This window comes from Malaclemys terrapin, chromosome 2 (assembly GCF_027887155.1).
Source record: "Malaclemys terrapin pileata isolate rMalTer1 chromosome 2, rMalTer1.hap1, whole genome shotgun sequence".
NCBI classification, from domain to species: Eukaryota; Metazoa; Chordata; order Testudines; family Emydidae; genus Malaclemys; species Malaclemys terrapin.
Genome location: NC_071506.1, coordinates 199,988,521 through 200,007,303, shown reverse-complemented (window position 1 = coordinate 200,007,303; position 18,783 = coordinate 199,988,521). Strand labels below are relative to the sequence as shown.

General features: G+C 37.8%; 2 protein-coding genes across 6 annotated transcripts in view; one reads left to right on the top strand and one right to left on the bottom strand.

Annotated features, from left to right (window-relative positions):
- The window catches only part of NT5C3A (5'-nucleotidase, cytosolic IIIA), a 36,103-nt gene that overhangs the window by 4,713 nt on the left and 12,607 nt on the right, over positions 1–18,783 (bottom strand). The window contains exons 1-6 of one of the 4 annotated variants that reach the window (XM_054019334.1): positions 13,603–13,755; positions 13,114–13,220; positions 3,558–3,656; positions 1,819–1,888; positions 1,009–1,055; positions 408–493 (exon numbers count right to left, since the gene is read on the bottom strand). In XM_054019334.1, coding sequence (XP_053875309.1) covers positions 408–493; positions 1,009–1,055; positions 1,819–1,888; positions 3,558–3,656; positions 13,114–13,220; positions 13,603–13,753 — 560 coding nt within the window. In that variant the 5' untranslated portion in view covers positions 13,754–13,755. Of the gene's footprint in view, positions 1–407; positions 494–1,008; positions 1,056–1,818; positions 1,889–3,557; positions 3,657–7,651; positions 7,717–13,113; positions 13,221–13,602; positions 13,756–18,783 lie in introns of those variants that run through there. The other 3 variants (XM_054019336.1, XM_054019333.1, XM_054019335.1) reach the window with 3 other exon arrangements.
- Positions 11,528–18,783, top strand: part of BBS9 (Bardet-Biedl syndrome 9) — a 493,563-nt gene continuing 486,307 nt past the window's right edge. Inside the window, exons 1-2 of one of the 2 annotated variants that reach the window (XM_054019331.1) lie at positions 11,528–11,592; positions 14,300–14,716. The gene's annotated coding sequence lies outside the window, so the exon portion shown is untranslated. Of the gene's footprint in view, positions 11,593–11,634; positions 11,774–14,299; positions 14,717–18,783 lie in introns of those variants that run through there. The other variant, XM_054019330.1, reaches the window with a different exon arrangement.

Genomic DNA, 18,783 nt, shown 5'->3' with positions numbered 1-18,783 from the left:
AAATCTTTGAATCTCATTTGTCTCTAGAAGCATTCTACATTTAATTCTTTGTAAGCTTTTTAAAATGATCTACTAATGTGAGAAACTCTAAAAATACCCTATGACCAAGTTATGATTAAATATGTATCCAGCCAAAACATGGGGAATGATATTTAGTTTTTCAAATTATAATTAGTGAATTTGTTCACTAATGTATCATTGAATTTTGAGGAGGAACACATTATACATTGTTCAGGATGCCCCAACTGAGCAGCGTCAGCAACAGCAAAAATCGGTTTTGTGCAACACTCCCCAAAGAGAGGCGACTTAAATTAACTGAATTAGCAATAGGGTAACTTTAGCCCATATATTTTAGAAAGACTTAAATCTTACTTCATTGTGAAAACTGTAAACAAACGAACTCTTACCATTCAACCATGTAAGGATATTTTTCTTCAATGGTAAGATCAGGGTCAATTTCAATAGCATAATATGTTTCTTTCAGCTGCAATAACTGAAAAGAAAAACCAGAACTTAAGATCTTTCAATTATAAAAAAAGTATTTAGAATAATCACCTATGTCCAACCTCCATGCTTTGATCTAAATATTCAACTCAATTTATCTGTGATTTTTATATTTACATTACTAGTTGTTTGTAATGGAATCTGAAATGCTTTATATTGTATTTTTGTATGCGAATGTACGGATGAGTGCAAGAAGTTAGTTTATATACATAACAAAGATGAAACAAAAGTAAATTGTACATTTTGTGAAACTAGATTATTTCTAGTTTTGATAGGAATATATATATGCTTACATTATGCAAGGTTAACAATTTGAGGGCTTGGCTGGTGAACTCCTGACTCCACTGAAGTCAATGAACAAACTCCCATTGAATTCAGTGGGGCCACAATTTCACTCCTTGTTTCTTACAGTGCAGTATAAATCAGATCACACTAGAACTAAAATATAATGTGAAATGAATCACTCTGTACCAGTGATCAATGGCTAATGCATTTTCTGGTTACCTTTTTCCGACATTCTTCTGTGATGAGCTTACAGTTATCAATGACATCTGAAAAGATTATTAAAAAAGTCACAAGAAGTTTTATCTAAAGGACTGAATTTCTCTCAACTTTTTATTTTCTATGCCTTGTATAATGCTGAAGAGCAACGTTTGAGCATGTGTTACTATACCACAAGTTTGCTCACAACTGTTCATACCAGAGCCCACTAGAATGCATACTCGTCTTTCAAGAGTTTGATTGAAAAAGAATATTTATTTAGAAAGAAGAAAAAAAATACTGATGTCCCTTATTTTAAATTGAAAAGTTTCTCAACATATTATCATAGCCTGACAACTTTAGCAGCTCGATTTCATGAAGACACATCATCTCATTTCCTCTGCTTTAAGAGGAGGGTAAAGGGGAAATTTCCAAGAGCTGCAGGGGGTTTTAACCATGTGACTCTTTCTAATGTCATTGTTATAACCCTAGGCAACTCTAAAAATGCATAACACCCCATACACAACCCTGTAATCAATCAAATCTTCTTCAGCAAGTCTAAATTATTAATGCAAAGATAACCCTACTGGAGTTGTGCACTGTAACTTCAAGTCTGAGTTATTTAGATTTGATCTCTTACGATATACTGAAACACTGATTGAGAATTGTTTCAAAGTGGAAAGCAACTAAGACATTCTAAAAACTCATTTATTAGATCGTACAACTCAAATAAATCAAGCGCATGAAGTCTCCATATAGCAGGGAAAAACAAGAAAGAAAACTACATGCAGTATTTAAAAAAAAAGAAAATCACTTCATATAAAAAGTACTCACTGTGACATGTTGGACATCTTTTTCCATTGTAAGAAAATCTACTTAATGTCATATCAAAATCTGTAATGATCTATTAAAAGAAAAAAAAGTTATAAAACAGATGCCTAGACTCTGAATGATCACTACTGATAGCTGTGAAGACAATAGAGCTACCACAAGTTTCCTTATAAAGACTACTGAAATACCTTAGTGTGACTATAGAGAATTAGAACAGTTATTATGATAAATAATCACAATTACATAATATCATATTATAATTAGAGTAACTAGGGTGACCAGACGTCCTGATTTTATCAGGACTGGCCCGATATTTACTTCATTGTCCCGCGTCCCGACCGATGTTCGGTCGGGACGCGAATTGTCCAGTTATTTTGCCTCCACAGGCGGAGCCCAGAGGGGGCTTACGCCCCCGCCCCGACTCCGTCCCCTCCTTCCCCCATTGAATCCCTCCCCAAATCCCCGCCCCCTCACTGCCCCACTGGATCCCTCCCCAAATACCCGCCCTGCGGGGAGGAGGCAGAGGCTTTGGCTTCGGCGCCGGGGAAGGAGTGGGGGATGCCGGCTGCGGCTCCGCCGCCCGTGCCCCAGCCGAGCGGTCCCGTGTCCCACCAGGCGCTTTGCAAAGGGCGGCAGAGTTGGGCTCCGTGAGCGGCTGGGTGCCGGACTGCCGGTCCCCTTGCCCAGCCCGTGTTTGTGAAGCCAGCTCCGCGGCAGCCCGCACTGAGAGTCTCCCTTTCCTCCTGCCCCGCGCGGTTGTTTGGCTGCTGCCACAGCTTTGCTGCTCGGGCGGGCAGGGGGCTGTAGTTGGCACTGGGTGCCAGGCGCACGCATGCCTCTGCCTGACACGCAGCGAAGGAGAGGCGGAGGAGTGGCTGGAAGGGTTGGTCGGGCGGCGGCTCCGCCGTGGTGCTGGGGATAATTAGTATCTGTGAGTCTGTCTGCCTCCGGGGGGCAGGGCAGGGGGAGCAGTGCGTGCCTGGCTGGGTGTGCGACCCTAGGTGAGGAGATCCCATCCCGCGATGCTGGGGCGGGTCCCGGCCTGGGGGCCATGGCAAGGTCCCGCTTTCTCCAGCGGGGTGTAGCCCAGTGGCGCGAAGGTCGCTATGGCTTCGCACTCCCGGGCCCGCAGGGAGCTGGAGCCCACCGGGGAAGGGGCTGCGGCCAGCCCAGGCCGGTCTCCGCACAGGGACCTGGCGGGGGCAAGCCCCCTGTCTGTGCCCATCTCCGCGGCGTCGGGGTGTCAGTCCTCGGGCTCCGGGCGGGGGTTGTTGAGTCCCGGGGCTGCCGTTTACATCTGCGTGTGGCCGGCACCAGCCTAGGCGCTTCCCGCTTGTTCATGCTTTTTTTTTTTTGTTCCTCCGCCGCCGGCTTTTTTTTTTTTTTTGGCTCCGCCCCCGCGTCCAGATATTTCGCCTCTGTGATCTGGTCATCCTAAGAGTAACTCATTAAAATAATATGCTTTTGTATCTTGTCCTGAAGTTATCCTTTTAGTATCCAGAGTTTGGACATCTCCTGACTTGGCTACCTTATGTCACTCACTATTTAATGACATTAATGGAAAATAGTGAAGTTATACACTTGAATTTAGGAGGTTTACTGAGATAGTTCAACCGATCTCCCAACTTTGAAGTCTTATTGAAAGTTGGCTCCTGTCATACACACATTTCCACTTTCTGGCCTAGAACAAACAGCATGATTGTTTGTTCATATCTTGCACACATCTTTATCCCATTTTTCACCTGAAGTTTGGCAGCTCCACCTTTGATGAGTCCACAGATGATTTCTTCTACTCTTCCTGGGTCCTTGATATGGACAGTCTTCTTCTGAAATTCTGGCATCTAAAAGAAATAGAACAGAGAAGGAAATAAATTATAAACTAAAATATAGACATTTAATTGTTAAACATTAAAGGGCCGGTACCACCAATAAAAAGTTCTGCATAACACTGAGTAGGATAATGGAGAAGTGGGAAAAAAAAAAAAAAAAAGCCCTGGGACTGCTAGTGGTCCCCAAAGGGCATACAATCTATGTTCATCCTTGTCAACGCCGCTTCCCAAATGATTTCTCCTTCGTTCTCCTCAATTAGCCACTCCCCACTTTCCACGATCCCCCTATGTATCAACTGGAAAGTAAGGGGTTCTAAGGAAGAAGAGAAACAAGAAATGCTGCAGTAAGGCACCAAGAAGTAGAAAGAGTTGGGTTTAAGAGTGTGTCTTGTGTCGTTGTATGCCCTTAAGACTGATGGTTTTATCATGGCTTTTAGTTGTTCCTAAGATGTTCAGTTCACTTATAAAGACTGACCTCAGAATCCACCTCATAATTGTGAGGACTGTGCACAAAACATTACTTGTTCTCCCAAGGTATGCCCACAGTAACCCATACAGGGCATTCTATGATACAACAGGTCACATTTCAGTACTGCAGGAATGGATGTAAATTCAAGGAAACAAAACTCAAGATGGTACTGTTAGGAGACAGCACAGAAGTTTTGCACCTTAACTTTTGAAAAATTGGAAGGACTGAGCAGTCTTACTGGCAGAGTTGTCAACTTATTCAGTTTTGGGGGAGAGGAAGAGACAGCTCAGAAGAACTTGACTTTGGGGAGAGGGAAAATACAGTAAAAGTTGGTTCATTTACAAGTTTTCATGCGTAAGTACAATGCTCCAACTGCATGGGTTGCACACACTGTTGGGGAACATTTATATTCAAATCCAAATCTAGTTTCAACTGATAACCCCTTTAGGACATTTGCAGGTTGTCTCCACTGCCAGTGATAATTTAGGTTAGTGGCAAAAGTACCGATCAAGTTGTGGTAGTCATTCCAACCAGGTGACCAGACGTGCTCCATATATATTTTGTTACGACTCTAAAGTTAGTAGCAGAAGCTGAGGCACTGCTTACACTGGTGCTCTTACCCTGTGAATTCACTGTTCACTGTCCAGCATCATTCCTACCATGCCAAATCCTCTTTTTCTTGCAAAGTCCCTATGCACCACCTATCACCTGCACCACCTATCACCCTCATCTGAGGCCTTCTGTAACCACCATGGGGACTATGGGATGTAACTGGCCATGAGTTAATGTTTCATTCACTGTTCAAACACAGCCTGCATCAGTTCATGCTTGGCACATGATCTTTGCCACATAAAAGCTAGAAAAATGTTTTTAAAAAGGAGCATAGATTCTCAAATAATTGATGGGGCTACCAGAGAAATTAATATCTGATGACTGATGAACATCAATCTAATCATGCAACACTGACCTTTCTTCCTATTCTTGACACTAATTTCTCTCATACTGTACCCTCATCAATGAGCCCTCAGAGTCTGTTAAATATATAAGTCACTGTGGAAATAAAGCCCAAATAAAACCAAAAAACCCAACCTTCTTAACAGTTCTTTTGTCATTTTCACCATGGTGTCATTTTCACCATGATGAAATGCTATTTTGTATGCCATATATCCATCCCCGTACACACCACTCTATCTATCCATCCCCACCCGCACCCCTCTGTCTATCCATCCCGATACACCCCCTCTATCTATCTATTCCCATACACACCCCTCTGTGTATCCCTCCCCGTTTGTATAAATCCTGCAAATGCTGACAATGTAACTGACAATTAAGATGACACTTAGATTTGTATTTAGACAAAGTGAAAGCATTATCCTCTACTGCCAACCTTCAAAAATCACAAGCCACTGGCATATATTGCCCCCAAACTGCACTGTTTCCAATTTGCTTTGTGATTAGTCTAAAGACTTTAAATACAATGGGGCCTCAAACAGCTGTTAGGAGGGTTACTCTTCTTATTTTAGGATTGAAGAGCTCTCATTCTTTCCTTCTCCAATCATTTTCTGCCTTTCTTGGGCCCCTCTCCCAATGTCTATTTGTAATTTATTTTCATTCTTCTGCTTAGTGTCCTACAATTCTCTCCTACCCATATTTTTCCTCCCTTTCCTCTGATTTGCTCTCTCAATCTTCCATCAGGACCCACATTCCGTGCGCTCTCTCAGTTTTCAAATCATATAGCTGAGAGGGCAGACTAGTTTCAGTTCCACTGGAAACGATGAAGAGATGGTCATCACTGTTACTAGAGGCAGACCACCTGCAAAGACTATAGGGAAGTTGTATTCACCTTAACTGAGGTCAGTCACTTTTAATGGAACTGAAAGAAAACCGGAAATGGCAGCCATTTTGAAAAAAGATTTGGAGAAACTTTGGGGGAAAAAATGCACACCTAAAGTTGAGACTTGCAATAACATCACAGTACAACGATTGTTGTCTTAGATTAACAGCAATTTACGAAGCAAACTACAAATTTTTTTCCATGGTTGAAGCCGCTTCTCAGAAGTTAATAAAAATTTCAAATATTTATTACAAATACATACTGAAGCCAATTCTGCTGTGTGTTTAGGATTCTATACTGAGCGTACATTACAGGTAAAATATTTCAATACCGGTTGAGAACTGGTAGAACTCTGCAATGCCACTCAGGTGACAAAAATCCATTTCCAGTTACTCATGCTATAGGTTGGTTCTGGGTGGGAATACTGCTAAGACAGAATGCTCAGATTCTTTTGTAGGAAGTTACAACTGTCTTGTTTTGCTCACAAGTGATCACAATGGCTCACGAAGTTAGTTTTGGTGGGGAACGTCACTGTTAACACACACAGATACACACCCACCCCATTCTCAATTCAGATTTATTTTTTATGTCGTTTCAGTGTCACATGCTGTTACCTTCGTGAGCACTACATAACCAAGAAAACTGTCTAGACTGGACTGCAATCTGGATACATTTGTTTTGTACCATCACCAACAACACTTAAAATTCTGTTGAGTAGTAAGTAAGGTGCCATTTGTATACAGTCACATTTCAGACGAGAACCACTCTTTATACAGTGGTGCAGTCTAACTCAGCATCTGGACCTCTCTTGTCCCTTTTAAATGAATGGATATTCAGTGTTAGATAATCTGAAAGTTAAATTAGGAAAAAATAAAGGATAGGGAATCATTAAAGTTCTGACGAGGACACAGTAAACTCTTCATAAAAAATGCTTGTCAAATCTGTTGGTTAATCAAGAATCCTCTCATGAGTCCTTTGAGAGTCACACCAGAGTTGCATGTATAATTCAGATATAGAAAAGTATTCACAAGAACTATCGTCAGTACATCAGGTGAACTAGAGTCATATGGTATGAAACAGAAAACATTGCAATTTTCAACTTTTTCTGAAGCATTTTATAGAACATATTAAAATTCATTTTGCAGTTTGTGGATTGCTGATAGAAAAATCTGGAATAAATGTGTATTTTTATGCCCGAACAAGAGAATTCCTACAGTATTTGAAAAAGAAGAGTTCCTCAGCCTTGATCTGTGGTTCTTTCACCCCAGGAATTTGAAAGTTTACTCACCTCTGAATCCTTCCATTTCAATTACATAAAATGGATATGCGTGTTTAGAAGGGAGGGAATGCAAAAATGATATAATTGTCCTACGCAAGTAGTATTTCAGACATTATTAGGCTGGCTTAGTTACCAAGAAGAGAGGGAATGATATTGGAGAGAGGTACATTTAAACTTCTTTTTAATTCCCAGAGATTTCTCTGGGCATAATTTGAATATCTTGACACTGATATTGCTTTGCTTTGGACTACACCAATTTCTTTTTTGGTTTCTGAAAATACTTTAAAATGCTATGTTTATTTTTCTGCCAAAAAAGACTGTTCTAAAAGAAGAAAATGTGATTGTTTCAGTGCATGACATTTTCAGCAAGCATTTCTGAACATAAAGAAAGCATCATGCCTCATCTATGTTGCAAAGTGGCTTACCTCACTCTCACTGGTACTAATTGATGCTGAAAACTTGTGCTGCTCCTTTAGTTCCAATATAGCTTCTACATGAGAATCAAGGAAGAAAGGCAGATTCAATACTCAATATTTCAGAACAAAAGTGCCACTTCCAAAGAGAGGACAACTCACATTAGTTAATAAAATCCAAATCCTGTAATGTAGATATTTTCACAGGCAGAAGCAGGCCTGCATCATGGGTACAATCTGTGTCCTTCAATAGACTGGAAGTCTCTATCAGGCAGTGTTATGTTAGTTCTTTAAATAGTTGAAACCAATGTCTCTACTTATGAAAAAGCAGTGAACTAATCACTTACATTATAAGTGATAAAATTTAATTACAAATAAGAATACAACAAGCTATTACATTTTGACTAAAATATGTTTACCATGGAATTACTTTAGTTTTATGTGTACTTTTAGTACATTTTAAGTGCACTACTTTTTATAAGTGATCACTAGCTTCCTATTGGGTACTATAGAGAAAAGTATGTATGACTTATACTTATACCTCCCCCCCATGCTCCCGACTACGGAGCTTATTGTTTTTTGCTGCATTTGTGATCACGTTCTTCATAGCTGGAGTAGATAAGAGGATCCAAGTTGGGAGGAATTCAGAAGATAGATAGAAATGAACTACCATAGGAGTGCAAGGTAAAGCCCATAAAAAAGTCACGTGAACACAGAAATTCTGAAATAACTGTAACCATTCAGGAAAGCTCTAGGAGTTAGCTCAATATACACAGGCCCATCAAAAAGACTGACATGTTGGTTGGTTGAAAAAATAAGATGTACCAAGAAACAGAGAACACTTATGGGCAATTCTATACTTGATGGTACATCACATCTTGAATCCTGTGTTCAGTTTTTGTCACCTTGTCTAAATAAAAAGCCTAGAAAACAATGAAGATCATAAGAAGCCAGAGACTTCAAAAGGATTAGAAATATATGAGAAGTTTAAAGTAAGTTTTATGGAAGCAGTCAGTTAGGCACTACTATTAAACACTTATAATAAAGATGTGAATGAAGATCCACAGACCTGGAACATTCTATAGAGGATATGCAGAAGTTACTGGAGTAGCCCATCAAGATACAGTTATCTTTGGAATAGGGTGTGAAAAAAGGTGATGGTGTTGAAAGGCAATTCTGACATTGCTGAGGTAGATTGTGTGTCAGTGTACATGTTGATGAATGAGCTTTAATTGACAGCGCAGATTCAGAAAATCTTCAGCCCTATAGAGCCATAGTAGGAGACAACTTGTATAAAGAAGATATGGAGACAAGTTCTGAGAATAAGGGTAACAACTTGCAGGACCATTCAGTACTTAAAATCTGTATCTCACACATGGGTATGTGGTGAGAGAATTACTTAATGAGAGAGTTTTAAGTTTATTTAATGTTTAATTTATGGAGCAAAATGCTCCTGTTCTTTTGTTTGTTTTTACATAATATCCCAGGGTATTTAAATATATTATTCCTGTTTTTTTCCATCATTACTATTGCATATAAATAATGTACATTACCCTGGGAGAATATGGTAGAGAGGGGTAGAGAGAGAGAAACTAAAATTCGATCTGATCACAAAATTCATACTAAATGTAAAGGGCAAAATCCTGGTTCCATTGAAGCCAATGAGACCAAGTGTAGGCTAAAAATAGACTCCAATCTGCCTGAAAAGCAACAAATAGAAACAGTGCTTCTAGTGACAGTTGCTTTGTTACATTACAAAATCTAATTAAAAAACTGGCAGCAGATAATTCAAGATTTAGGTCTCTCAAACCTTTGTTTATTGAAATGAGAGAAAGAGAGAGTGAGTGTGTGTGTATGTTATGAAGTTCTTAAAACTACAGGGAAATCTAGAGAGCTGATCCAGGAGATGAGCGATAATATTCATTTTAAATAGTGCCAACCTGACGATATTAGGGATGTGTTCATCCATCTAGGCTGTTTGACTGTTATAGTAGGGAGAATGTTAAATTTAAAAAATTCATTAGGGTGCAATCCTCTGCACAAGTGCCTCTGGCTTATTTAGGTTTTGCTTGTAATTGGGGGTAATACAATTTTATCAAAATGTATTCAAACCTACTAATTTGGGAATGGAATACACAGGATAAGTAAATATCTCAGTAAATCATCCTCCAGGCATGACTGTCAGTTTCCTCCACCAACTCCTCTTCTGCTTTAATAATACGACGCTCTATTATAATTATCTGAACAACAGAGTCAGACACATCCCTATTTTGTGTCCTGAGAGAACAAAAAGTGGTAGTAATTTTCCACTAAGAAACATAAATATCTGTGGGACTGTGCAATTTCCTGATTTTGACATTGTCCTTCTAGGCCACATTTAGTTAAGGCCTCAAACACAATAGACAAAATATTATACTTGGTCAAAGACCTTTTCTGCACCACTGAGAATCATGAAAAGGATTTTGGTTTTGCTGAAGTGGTATATAAAATCAAGACATTTCTACTGGCAGTAAATGTTGCTAAGGCCTTTACAACTTGTGGGAATAATGTATCTGGGTAAGAGACTAGTATTTTAGCATCTATTTTAAATGAGACTTGCAATTACAACTCATACTTTTGAAACAAATATGCAGTACCTCTATGGCTTGAACCCAGAGCACGGAGAGTGGCCTGGGCAGAGAAGGTGAGAAATTGCTTCCCCACCAACCGACTACTCTAGGCAGCACAAAGGCATGTCTTTCAGAATCTCCCAAGTGTTCAAAGAGTACCTGCAGGAGACTTAGCCTTCTCTTCTCTCTAAATGAAGCTAAATTTTTTTGGTGAAAGGAGAAGGGGCAGGGTCTGCTGCATTGGTTTATATATTGGGGGAGGGTTACTGACAGTCACTGAAGCCAAGAGCAGCAGGTATCTGAGGGGAATGTATGAATTTTAAGGGGGAAGAGTGGATGAAAATTCCACAGCAGATCTCCCTCTATCTTTTGCTGGAGTTTGGGATGAGCATAGACCAAGATCTTGAGGGAGGTTCTTGTTACTGGATAGGGCACTCAGTGACAACACTGGTAGTCGGTTTACATTTTGAAGGCTATCTTCACAAGGAAGGCTACACCTAGCTGTTTAAAAAATTAAATGAAAGATTTAGACAAAGTGAATCTTTTAACAGCTGCAATATTAATGACAGATATATAATCCCCAGGGGGGAATTCAGTGTCCCCAACATTAAGGAACTCCACTTTAATAATGCTTTAATATAATTAATTAATTATCCAATGTGGGGTTCTGTGCACATGTTCTTATTGAGGCCTAGCTAAACAAACTATTTGAACTTTACAGACCATACTTTTTGTGTGTTAAGAGATTTGGGGTGGGGGACGGAGAGTGGAGAAAGTGAAAAGCCTCAATTTCTTTTAAATCCTACAACTCAAAAACAGTTTCTCAGATTTATTTCAGGCTTTCCAAACAAATCTCATTTGGCCATTGACTAACCAGGGGATATTTCAGACTGAACGAGGTTTTTCTAAAAATGTTATTACCTGTAAGTGAGAGAAGCTCAAAATCTGACTTAAAACGGAAAATTACTTTCAGTATTAATTGTATGGAGACATAGAAGTTACTCCCCAATTAGATCTAGGTGAACATCCTGAACAAGATTAATCATAAACTCAGATTTTCATTTTATCAACTAGTCCAAGATTCCTAACCAGGGTTATAAACACCACTGTTCTGGAGATACCTTGAACGAGGCCGTGGAAAAATGGGCAGTGTATTTTTAAACTGATAGCCTTGTAACCCTATACTACTTGGTATATATAAAGTTCTTGCTTGTTTTGCCAAGACTAATCTGTTATGGATGCTTCTCAAAAAGAAAAGCTGTTAGAACCCTCCCTCCTCTCCTGGATGGTATAATGATAAAAATAGAAGACAACTGGAGAATTGTACACAAGTTGTTTTATGGAGTAAGGTCTATTTCTATGTGTGTCAGTACTCTTTGTCCAGAGCCTTAGAAATTAGCTGTTTTCTTACTAAATTTGTTGAGAGATGCAAGCTGATATGCATTCGCTTTGTAAACCTATAATAAAACTAAGGCAACCATATGACCACCAAAAATGTTAAGATCTTGGATAAGAATTAAATCAGGTAAGCAGATAAGAATTAGTTGTGTTTTAATGTGTATGAATGTTACTAATCTCATGAATTTTAACTGCTGTCACATTTGTTTTCAGAATTGTGTGATATAATTTAAGCCTCAACAAAACTAGGCAATCTTCCAGATTTTAAATCCATTAACAGCAACTTTTAATTCAGAGGAAACAAGAAAATCTACTTTGATTCTTTCTGAACAAGGAAGCTGAAAATGAATGCTACAGAGTTGTGATGACAAAAAGTTAACTGCAAATTTTATTTTTATGCTGTGGTGGTGACTTCCAGTAACATTTTAAAAGCCAAGAGGAGCTCTCACAGAGCTCAACTTGCAAAAGCAAACTAGTACTTTAAAAATTACTATGTGATGAGATTTATTCAGGGAATTAAAAATATCCTTGGGACTCGCTATAATATACTCAGTTATGTACCAGTATCAAAAAGACAGAGCAAGGTACCAGTGACAGTTTTAAAATCTGATATTTTGGAAACCGTGGTTAATGCCACCTAAAAGTTGGGAATCTCATTTTCCTGATGATCTACAGTAATTGTTTCATGAAACCTGAAGTAAAAACCCCACATCACTTTGATTACTTTCATCTAGTTTCTCCCAACCCCCTTTTCACATTTGATATGATTGCAGCAACATTATTTTGAAATATGCTAATGCTAGAAACCAATGCTGTATCTGTTAATTTAAGATTGCACCTTTCAGAAGGCATAAAGCCTCAGTTTCTAACTTCTAAATTTGAAAGTTACTAGCTGTAAAAAGCCAAACTGGAATTGAAGTGTATGTAGTGAAAACAAGAGTGTAGTAAAAAAAAAGAGATTTTGAAGTAAGATACCTCACATACTATGGCAAGAAATGTTTTGGTAACCTAGTAAGCTTTACCAAGCCATAGTCTTAGACTGCTGATCAAAAAGGAAAAAAAGTTGATCTTTGCAATGATGACACTCAGATATCAAAGCAACGATTATACTAATTTGTTTATGGCATATTTTTGCAACAGTACTAGAATCCTAAAAAGGGTAGCTTAATGGGATGGGGAGAAGTTTTTATTTAAGACCCAAGCATACTAAGTATTGGAATATGTACTTTAATAAAAAATAGAAGAAATAAAGAAAACTGAAATTTGTATTTCCAAGAAAGTAGTCAAAATGTTTTCCCCAATTTCAGAATTTTGTTTAGAAGATTGATTGATGTGCTACAAATTTCTGTGCTTACTGCTGCACTGGACTCTGACTTGGACATTTTTGGAAGAAGTGCATGTTTTAAGAGGTTATTCTTGGACAATTGACTGACAGCACTTTTTCTCATGCTTTTAAAAAGAGAGTACCTGTGCGTTGAGCTTAGGGCACTCTTGATTCTTCTGTCCTTGATTTTGTCCTACTGCAACAGCATAGGTGGTAAGCAACGTCCAGAGATGCAGGGCTTGCATACAGGCTGCCAACAAAAACCAAGTAAACCTCAAAGAAATGGTCTGCTACATTATCTGATTTTTTTAAAAAAATGTTTTTTTGCTGTATATACGTAAAGGCATGACACGCACAGTGTATATTTAGACCAATCTGAAATTACCCATATTTTAAGTAATACCAATGCACATTTTACATATAAGAAGTTAATCTACTAAATAACTAGATCAACCATTTTTTATTCCCTTAGTGCTGTTTTGAAGTCTACACTATCAGACATTGATTTTTTAGAAAATGTATTAAGCTGTTAGAATAAGCATGCATAAGTAACACGCAATTGATAATACCGGCTTACAAAATGCAGGCAGAAGACAGTGCCATTTCTGTTTACATGAATTGCACACACTTACCGGAGGGGTTTGCCGGAGCAGCTGAAGGAGTGAAAGAAAATTCTTCTTGCTTGGGAAACACTAATATAGCAGCACAAGGTGCAGTTGAGGGCGTTTCCAAATACAGCCTGACTAATCCCTCTGCAAAAACCCAGGGTCCTGTGACGCACATCAGCAATGCACAGCACTTTGTTATGCTCAGCGATACAGCTTACAGACGATCAGCTGGTGCACCAACAACAGAACCTTTGACCTTCACTGAATGAACAGCTTTGATGGATGCAGCAGGCAAATTTGGATTTCTGTAACAGAGGAAGGCACTTCTTGTTTTGCAAAGCAAAAGCCTATTCCTTTGGTATATTTCCAACCTTTTCCCTATCAAATCTTTTTAAACTGCCTTAGGACAGCAATGAATTCCTTACATCTCATTAAGAAAAGGTGTATGCAACTTATTTAGTAGAAGAAACAAATTACAGGAAATGAAGTATTTACAGAGGCATTACTTATCTATGTAATAATGAAGCAGGAAATCCAGGAGGACTGTTTGTTAGTATTTGGGAGGCCTCAATTAACGTGCTTTAGCAATTTTGTCATTAGGAGCATTGCCAAACTGGATGAAGAAAAAAGTAATTGTTTGGGGTTGGGGAGGGAAATGGGATTGAAAGGAAATTATTTTCTTATTGTAAAGCAGTGTTTTTCAACCTTTTTTCATTTGCAGACCCCTAAAAAATTTCAAATGGAGGTGTGGACCCCTTTGGAAATCTTAGAGCGAGTATGTGGACCACAGATGGAAAACCACTATTGTAAAGGATAAAGATTTTTTTCCTGGCCTCATTTCCAGAATCTTCAGAAAAATAAATGTCATGTGAATTCAATGCTCATGAAAGGTTCCAGTGTGACAGCACAAGTGAAAGCTTCTCTATTGCCCCTGCATATCCTTAGGTTTTTGGTGGCTCTTTCAGACTCTCAGAACTTTCCCGAAGACATCAGTGCAGTTGATGGTACAGCCATGGGCTCTACAAACGCAATGTTAGAAGGTGCTGCAACTATTACAATGGAAGAGAGAACAACAACGTCCAGGCAAGTTGCAAAAATAAAATTCTAGAGTTTCACCTATTGCCAAGTTTCATTTAAAGTAAGTCAGTACTTTCTTCATTTTTAAAAATATTGATGTACATTTTTCAAATAGTAGAGTGGATCAGTATATGTTGTATGGTATCATTCCAATCTCATGTTGATACGCACGCATTCTGTCAGTGAACGTCTAACTCAGTGTTTCTCAACCTATTTACCATTGTGGGACGCATCCAATACTACCTGTATAGCCCTGAGGATATTACATGGGCTGCAGTTGTGTGCTGATTGGGCCGCAGGTTGAGAACCACTGTTCTAACTAACCCAAAGGGACTACCTGCAGGATAGGCAATGGTTCATTCTTTGTGCCCACCATCCCCTGCCTCTGAGACTACTAACAAGGACCCTAAGTGGTTATGTGGACATTCTATCCACTAGGAACTGAATAAAACCAATACTTATTTCTCATAGGTTACTGTACTTTTACACAAGCAGGAAATTTGTTCCAAGACACATTCAAAATATAATGCATCCCCTCCAAAGGCTACACATTACGATTTAGGAAGTTAATTTACAAACATTTATAGATTCTGTAGGGTCCATTAACATTTTGAGAGTATTAACATGCTTTTGGCTTACAAATTGTCTATAAGAATGTGTTTCAACTGAAACATAGTATACATAGTATTTTGACCGAGTCAGAATTATTTAGTATAAAGATAGACAACTTTGCAGCCCATAATGGAGACAAGGATTTATATTTTAAATATACTTATGAAAACTGTGAAAAGTTGTCTAGTATATCGAGGTGTATTAATGTAAAGGCTTCACTCTATATACTTTTAGTTCATCAAAAATGAGTCAAGATTAACTAAGTCCGTGTCACCTTTAAGGCATGTTAAAGCTTAATGGTAAGGATTGAAACAGGTCTCACAGGATGTCATTATCAGTGTGCTGGAGTCAGGTATTGCAAACAATGGAAAAAATGATGGGATATCAGTACCACATAATGCTGCTTGGGTATTGTTTAGATGGGGAAAGATAAACCTCATGATACCAAGAATTTAAGAAGGAAAGAACGCTAGCTTGCTCCCTTAAAAAAGTACTGCTGTACTTTATAAATGAGCTGACAGTTAGGCTGAATTAAGATTGAGGGGGAGTGTTAAAATTAGCTCTTAATTTGTACATTGTATAAAAAATTAAATACCAAGATGGAAAACCAGCATAATATTGATACATTTCAAATAAAAAGCTACCATGTTGTATTAGCAACACATTTCAAATTAGTACGAGTGCCCAATCTTAAATTTTTGAAAGGATAACTCAGTTGGACCCTCAACACTGAAGTGTTTTCACATTATGAAAGTGGGATAGCAAGAAATGAAAGACATACACTATAATTAAAAATGACCTCATTTTAAAAAAAAAGTTGCCAGATACATCTGCTACTTTGCCACAGGGTAACTGAAATAAAGCATCAAACACAGCAGAGGGTAATAGTAGAGCAACATGGTTATTTATTACAGACCAGATCCTGGTCCTGCTGACTTCAGTAGGACCAGGATTTAGTCTAAACTTCCTTCAAACTTCTGTACAGAGACAAAATTAAAGTTACTATCTGTTTATAATGAGATATGAACAAAGCCCAGCATGACCTCTGTACAATCTTTACTCTCTCAGTACTGAAGGTCATTTTAAAATAATTTAAGCACCACAGAGGGAGGGATAATTATTTCAGCACATAGAGGAGGTTAAAATAGAACCTTTCTGGCTGAGTACTGTAGTAGTACAGATTTTTCTGGAAATACACTTTCAGTACAAAATATTCTGGGAAATTAATTAACAGAAAAGTAGTCAGAAATGTGTGTATTTTCAATTCAGATTTTAAAATTATGAATATGTTTTAATGTTAATGTTTACATTAAATGCTGCTCTATGTCCGTGTTTCTCAGCCAGTAGGTCAAGATCTGGTGGGGAAAAAGGGGATAGAGTAGGGGCAACGGTGGTGTCATGATGGCAACTGTGGGGTTGCTAGGCATTAAATTTTTTTTTTTTTAAAACAGCCTGAAGCAAAGATAATCTGATTTCCCATATCTCTTTACCCTTCAAGGTCAGGTATTCTGTCAACCTCTTGAAACAAACACACACAAATTATGTAGATGGATCAATTTACCATTTTTTGCTGTTGATTTAATTTTTACATTTATAGTAAATTAAAGTGAGTTGTGAATATTTGGCTTTGAATAAGGAGTTATCAACCTGAAAAGGTTGAGAATCACTGCTCTATGCAAGATTTACTTTTCTTTTGGTTAGAATCAACTTATTGCCTTATGCTCAGTTCACATGGTATTTTGAGATTACTGAATTTTGGTTTTATACTCCATTTCCACTCATTAGCTGTACATTGCTTTACTATTTTTTCTGGTGGATATACTGTAGTTGGACAACTTTGAGTACATCCATTTTCACATTTCTTAAACAAGACAATATCAGTTCTTGCTTTCTGTTGCAGAGAATTTTGTAATATGTTAAGAAATTAGATGTATGATCAGAAAACATATTTCTGTAAACACAGAGTAAGATTTGTGTAAATAATTTTCAAGAATTTCATAAGAAATAGCTATTAGCAAGTGGATGAATTTCAGATGCTAAAAAGCTGTTTGAATTATCATTTCCAGAGAAAGAAGAGTGCCAACTCAGCCTTACTATTCTAATACCAAATTCAAGCAGGAGAGAGAATTATAAAACAAATCTATAAGAAGCCAATCTTAAAACCATGTCTTCCCTTCAACCTTAATGGATAAAATAGATGGAATGAATATGCAGTAGTAAACTTGTATCTTGATACCAGCAGGATATTTGATATGGTTTCAGTTGACAGTCTCCTAGGGAAATGAGATGTGGGTTAACTGGAGGTAATATAGAGCTGCCAAGGGGGTTCTGCAGGAGTTCTGGATCCAAAATCATTAATTTTTTCTACAAGAAACTTGGAGTGTGGAATAGAGATTATGATAGTCATATTTGTGGATGATTTGATGCTGGGAGACACTAACGATAGGATAAAATTTAGCATAACCTTTAGAGAAATAGGATGAAATCAACAAGTTACAATTCAGAGAAATATGAAGTGGCGCAAAAGTAATAATCAGACTCAAATATAGATGTAAGATATTGCCTAAGTAGAAGGACCTCGCAACTTAAATTAGCAAGATAATTCTGCTCTACTCAACACTTTGTATGCCTCATTTAGAATAAAGGATTCAGTTGGGGGCTCCAAAAGAACAGACAAATGAGAGAGGCAGATTTCAAAAGAAATAAACACCAATAATAAGATCTAAAAAAATAAAACCTAAAAGGTGAAGCAGACTAGGCACATTACATCGGGAAAGACTGTATAGAACAGTATTTCTTAAAAATAAGAAAGGATGCGATACAGAAGAGAGAGGTATTTTCATTAGTCAGTAAAATCAAAGTATGATGAACAGATTAAAAGGTGCAGCAACAAAATTTTAGGTTACAGATTCAGAAGATGGTTATATGCCACCAAACCATTCAAGAAAGCAAAACAAGCTACCAGGCGAGGGGAGGAATCTCCTTCACATGAGATATTAAAAATTGTATACAATATCATTTTATCCGGGATAATAAAATTCCATCTCCACATATGATGCAGGAAAATAATTAGGTAACCCATTAGTCATCCTTTCCAACTTAAATGACTGTATGATCATAAATGAATTAGAGAAGACATAACCATAAAAGCTATTCCCATTGTGGCTGATTTTAGACATTAAAATTTTGGCTCATTCTCCCTACGCAAATTTTAAATCATTTGGAATTTCCAAGAACTACAAGTCAAAGCACCACTGTAAAACAGCTGATGAAAGCAGTTGTGAAATCTTACAGTTGCTCAAAAGTTACATATAAATATTCAACATGAATTATTATATCATTTTAATGCCTTTTACATTATCTGTACTAAAGAAGAGAAGAGTCAGTTATGCATGTGCGTACACAGTGGGAGCCGCTTAACTGCTGTGACTAATTGTGTGACTCCAAATCAAAACAAACTCTCAAATATACAATGAATAGTTTAAAAAAAGTTCTTAAATGTGGGAAACGTAACAA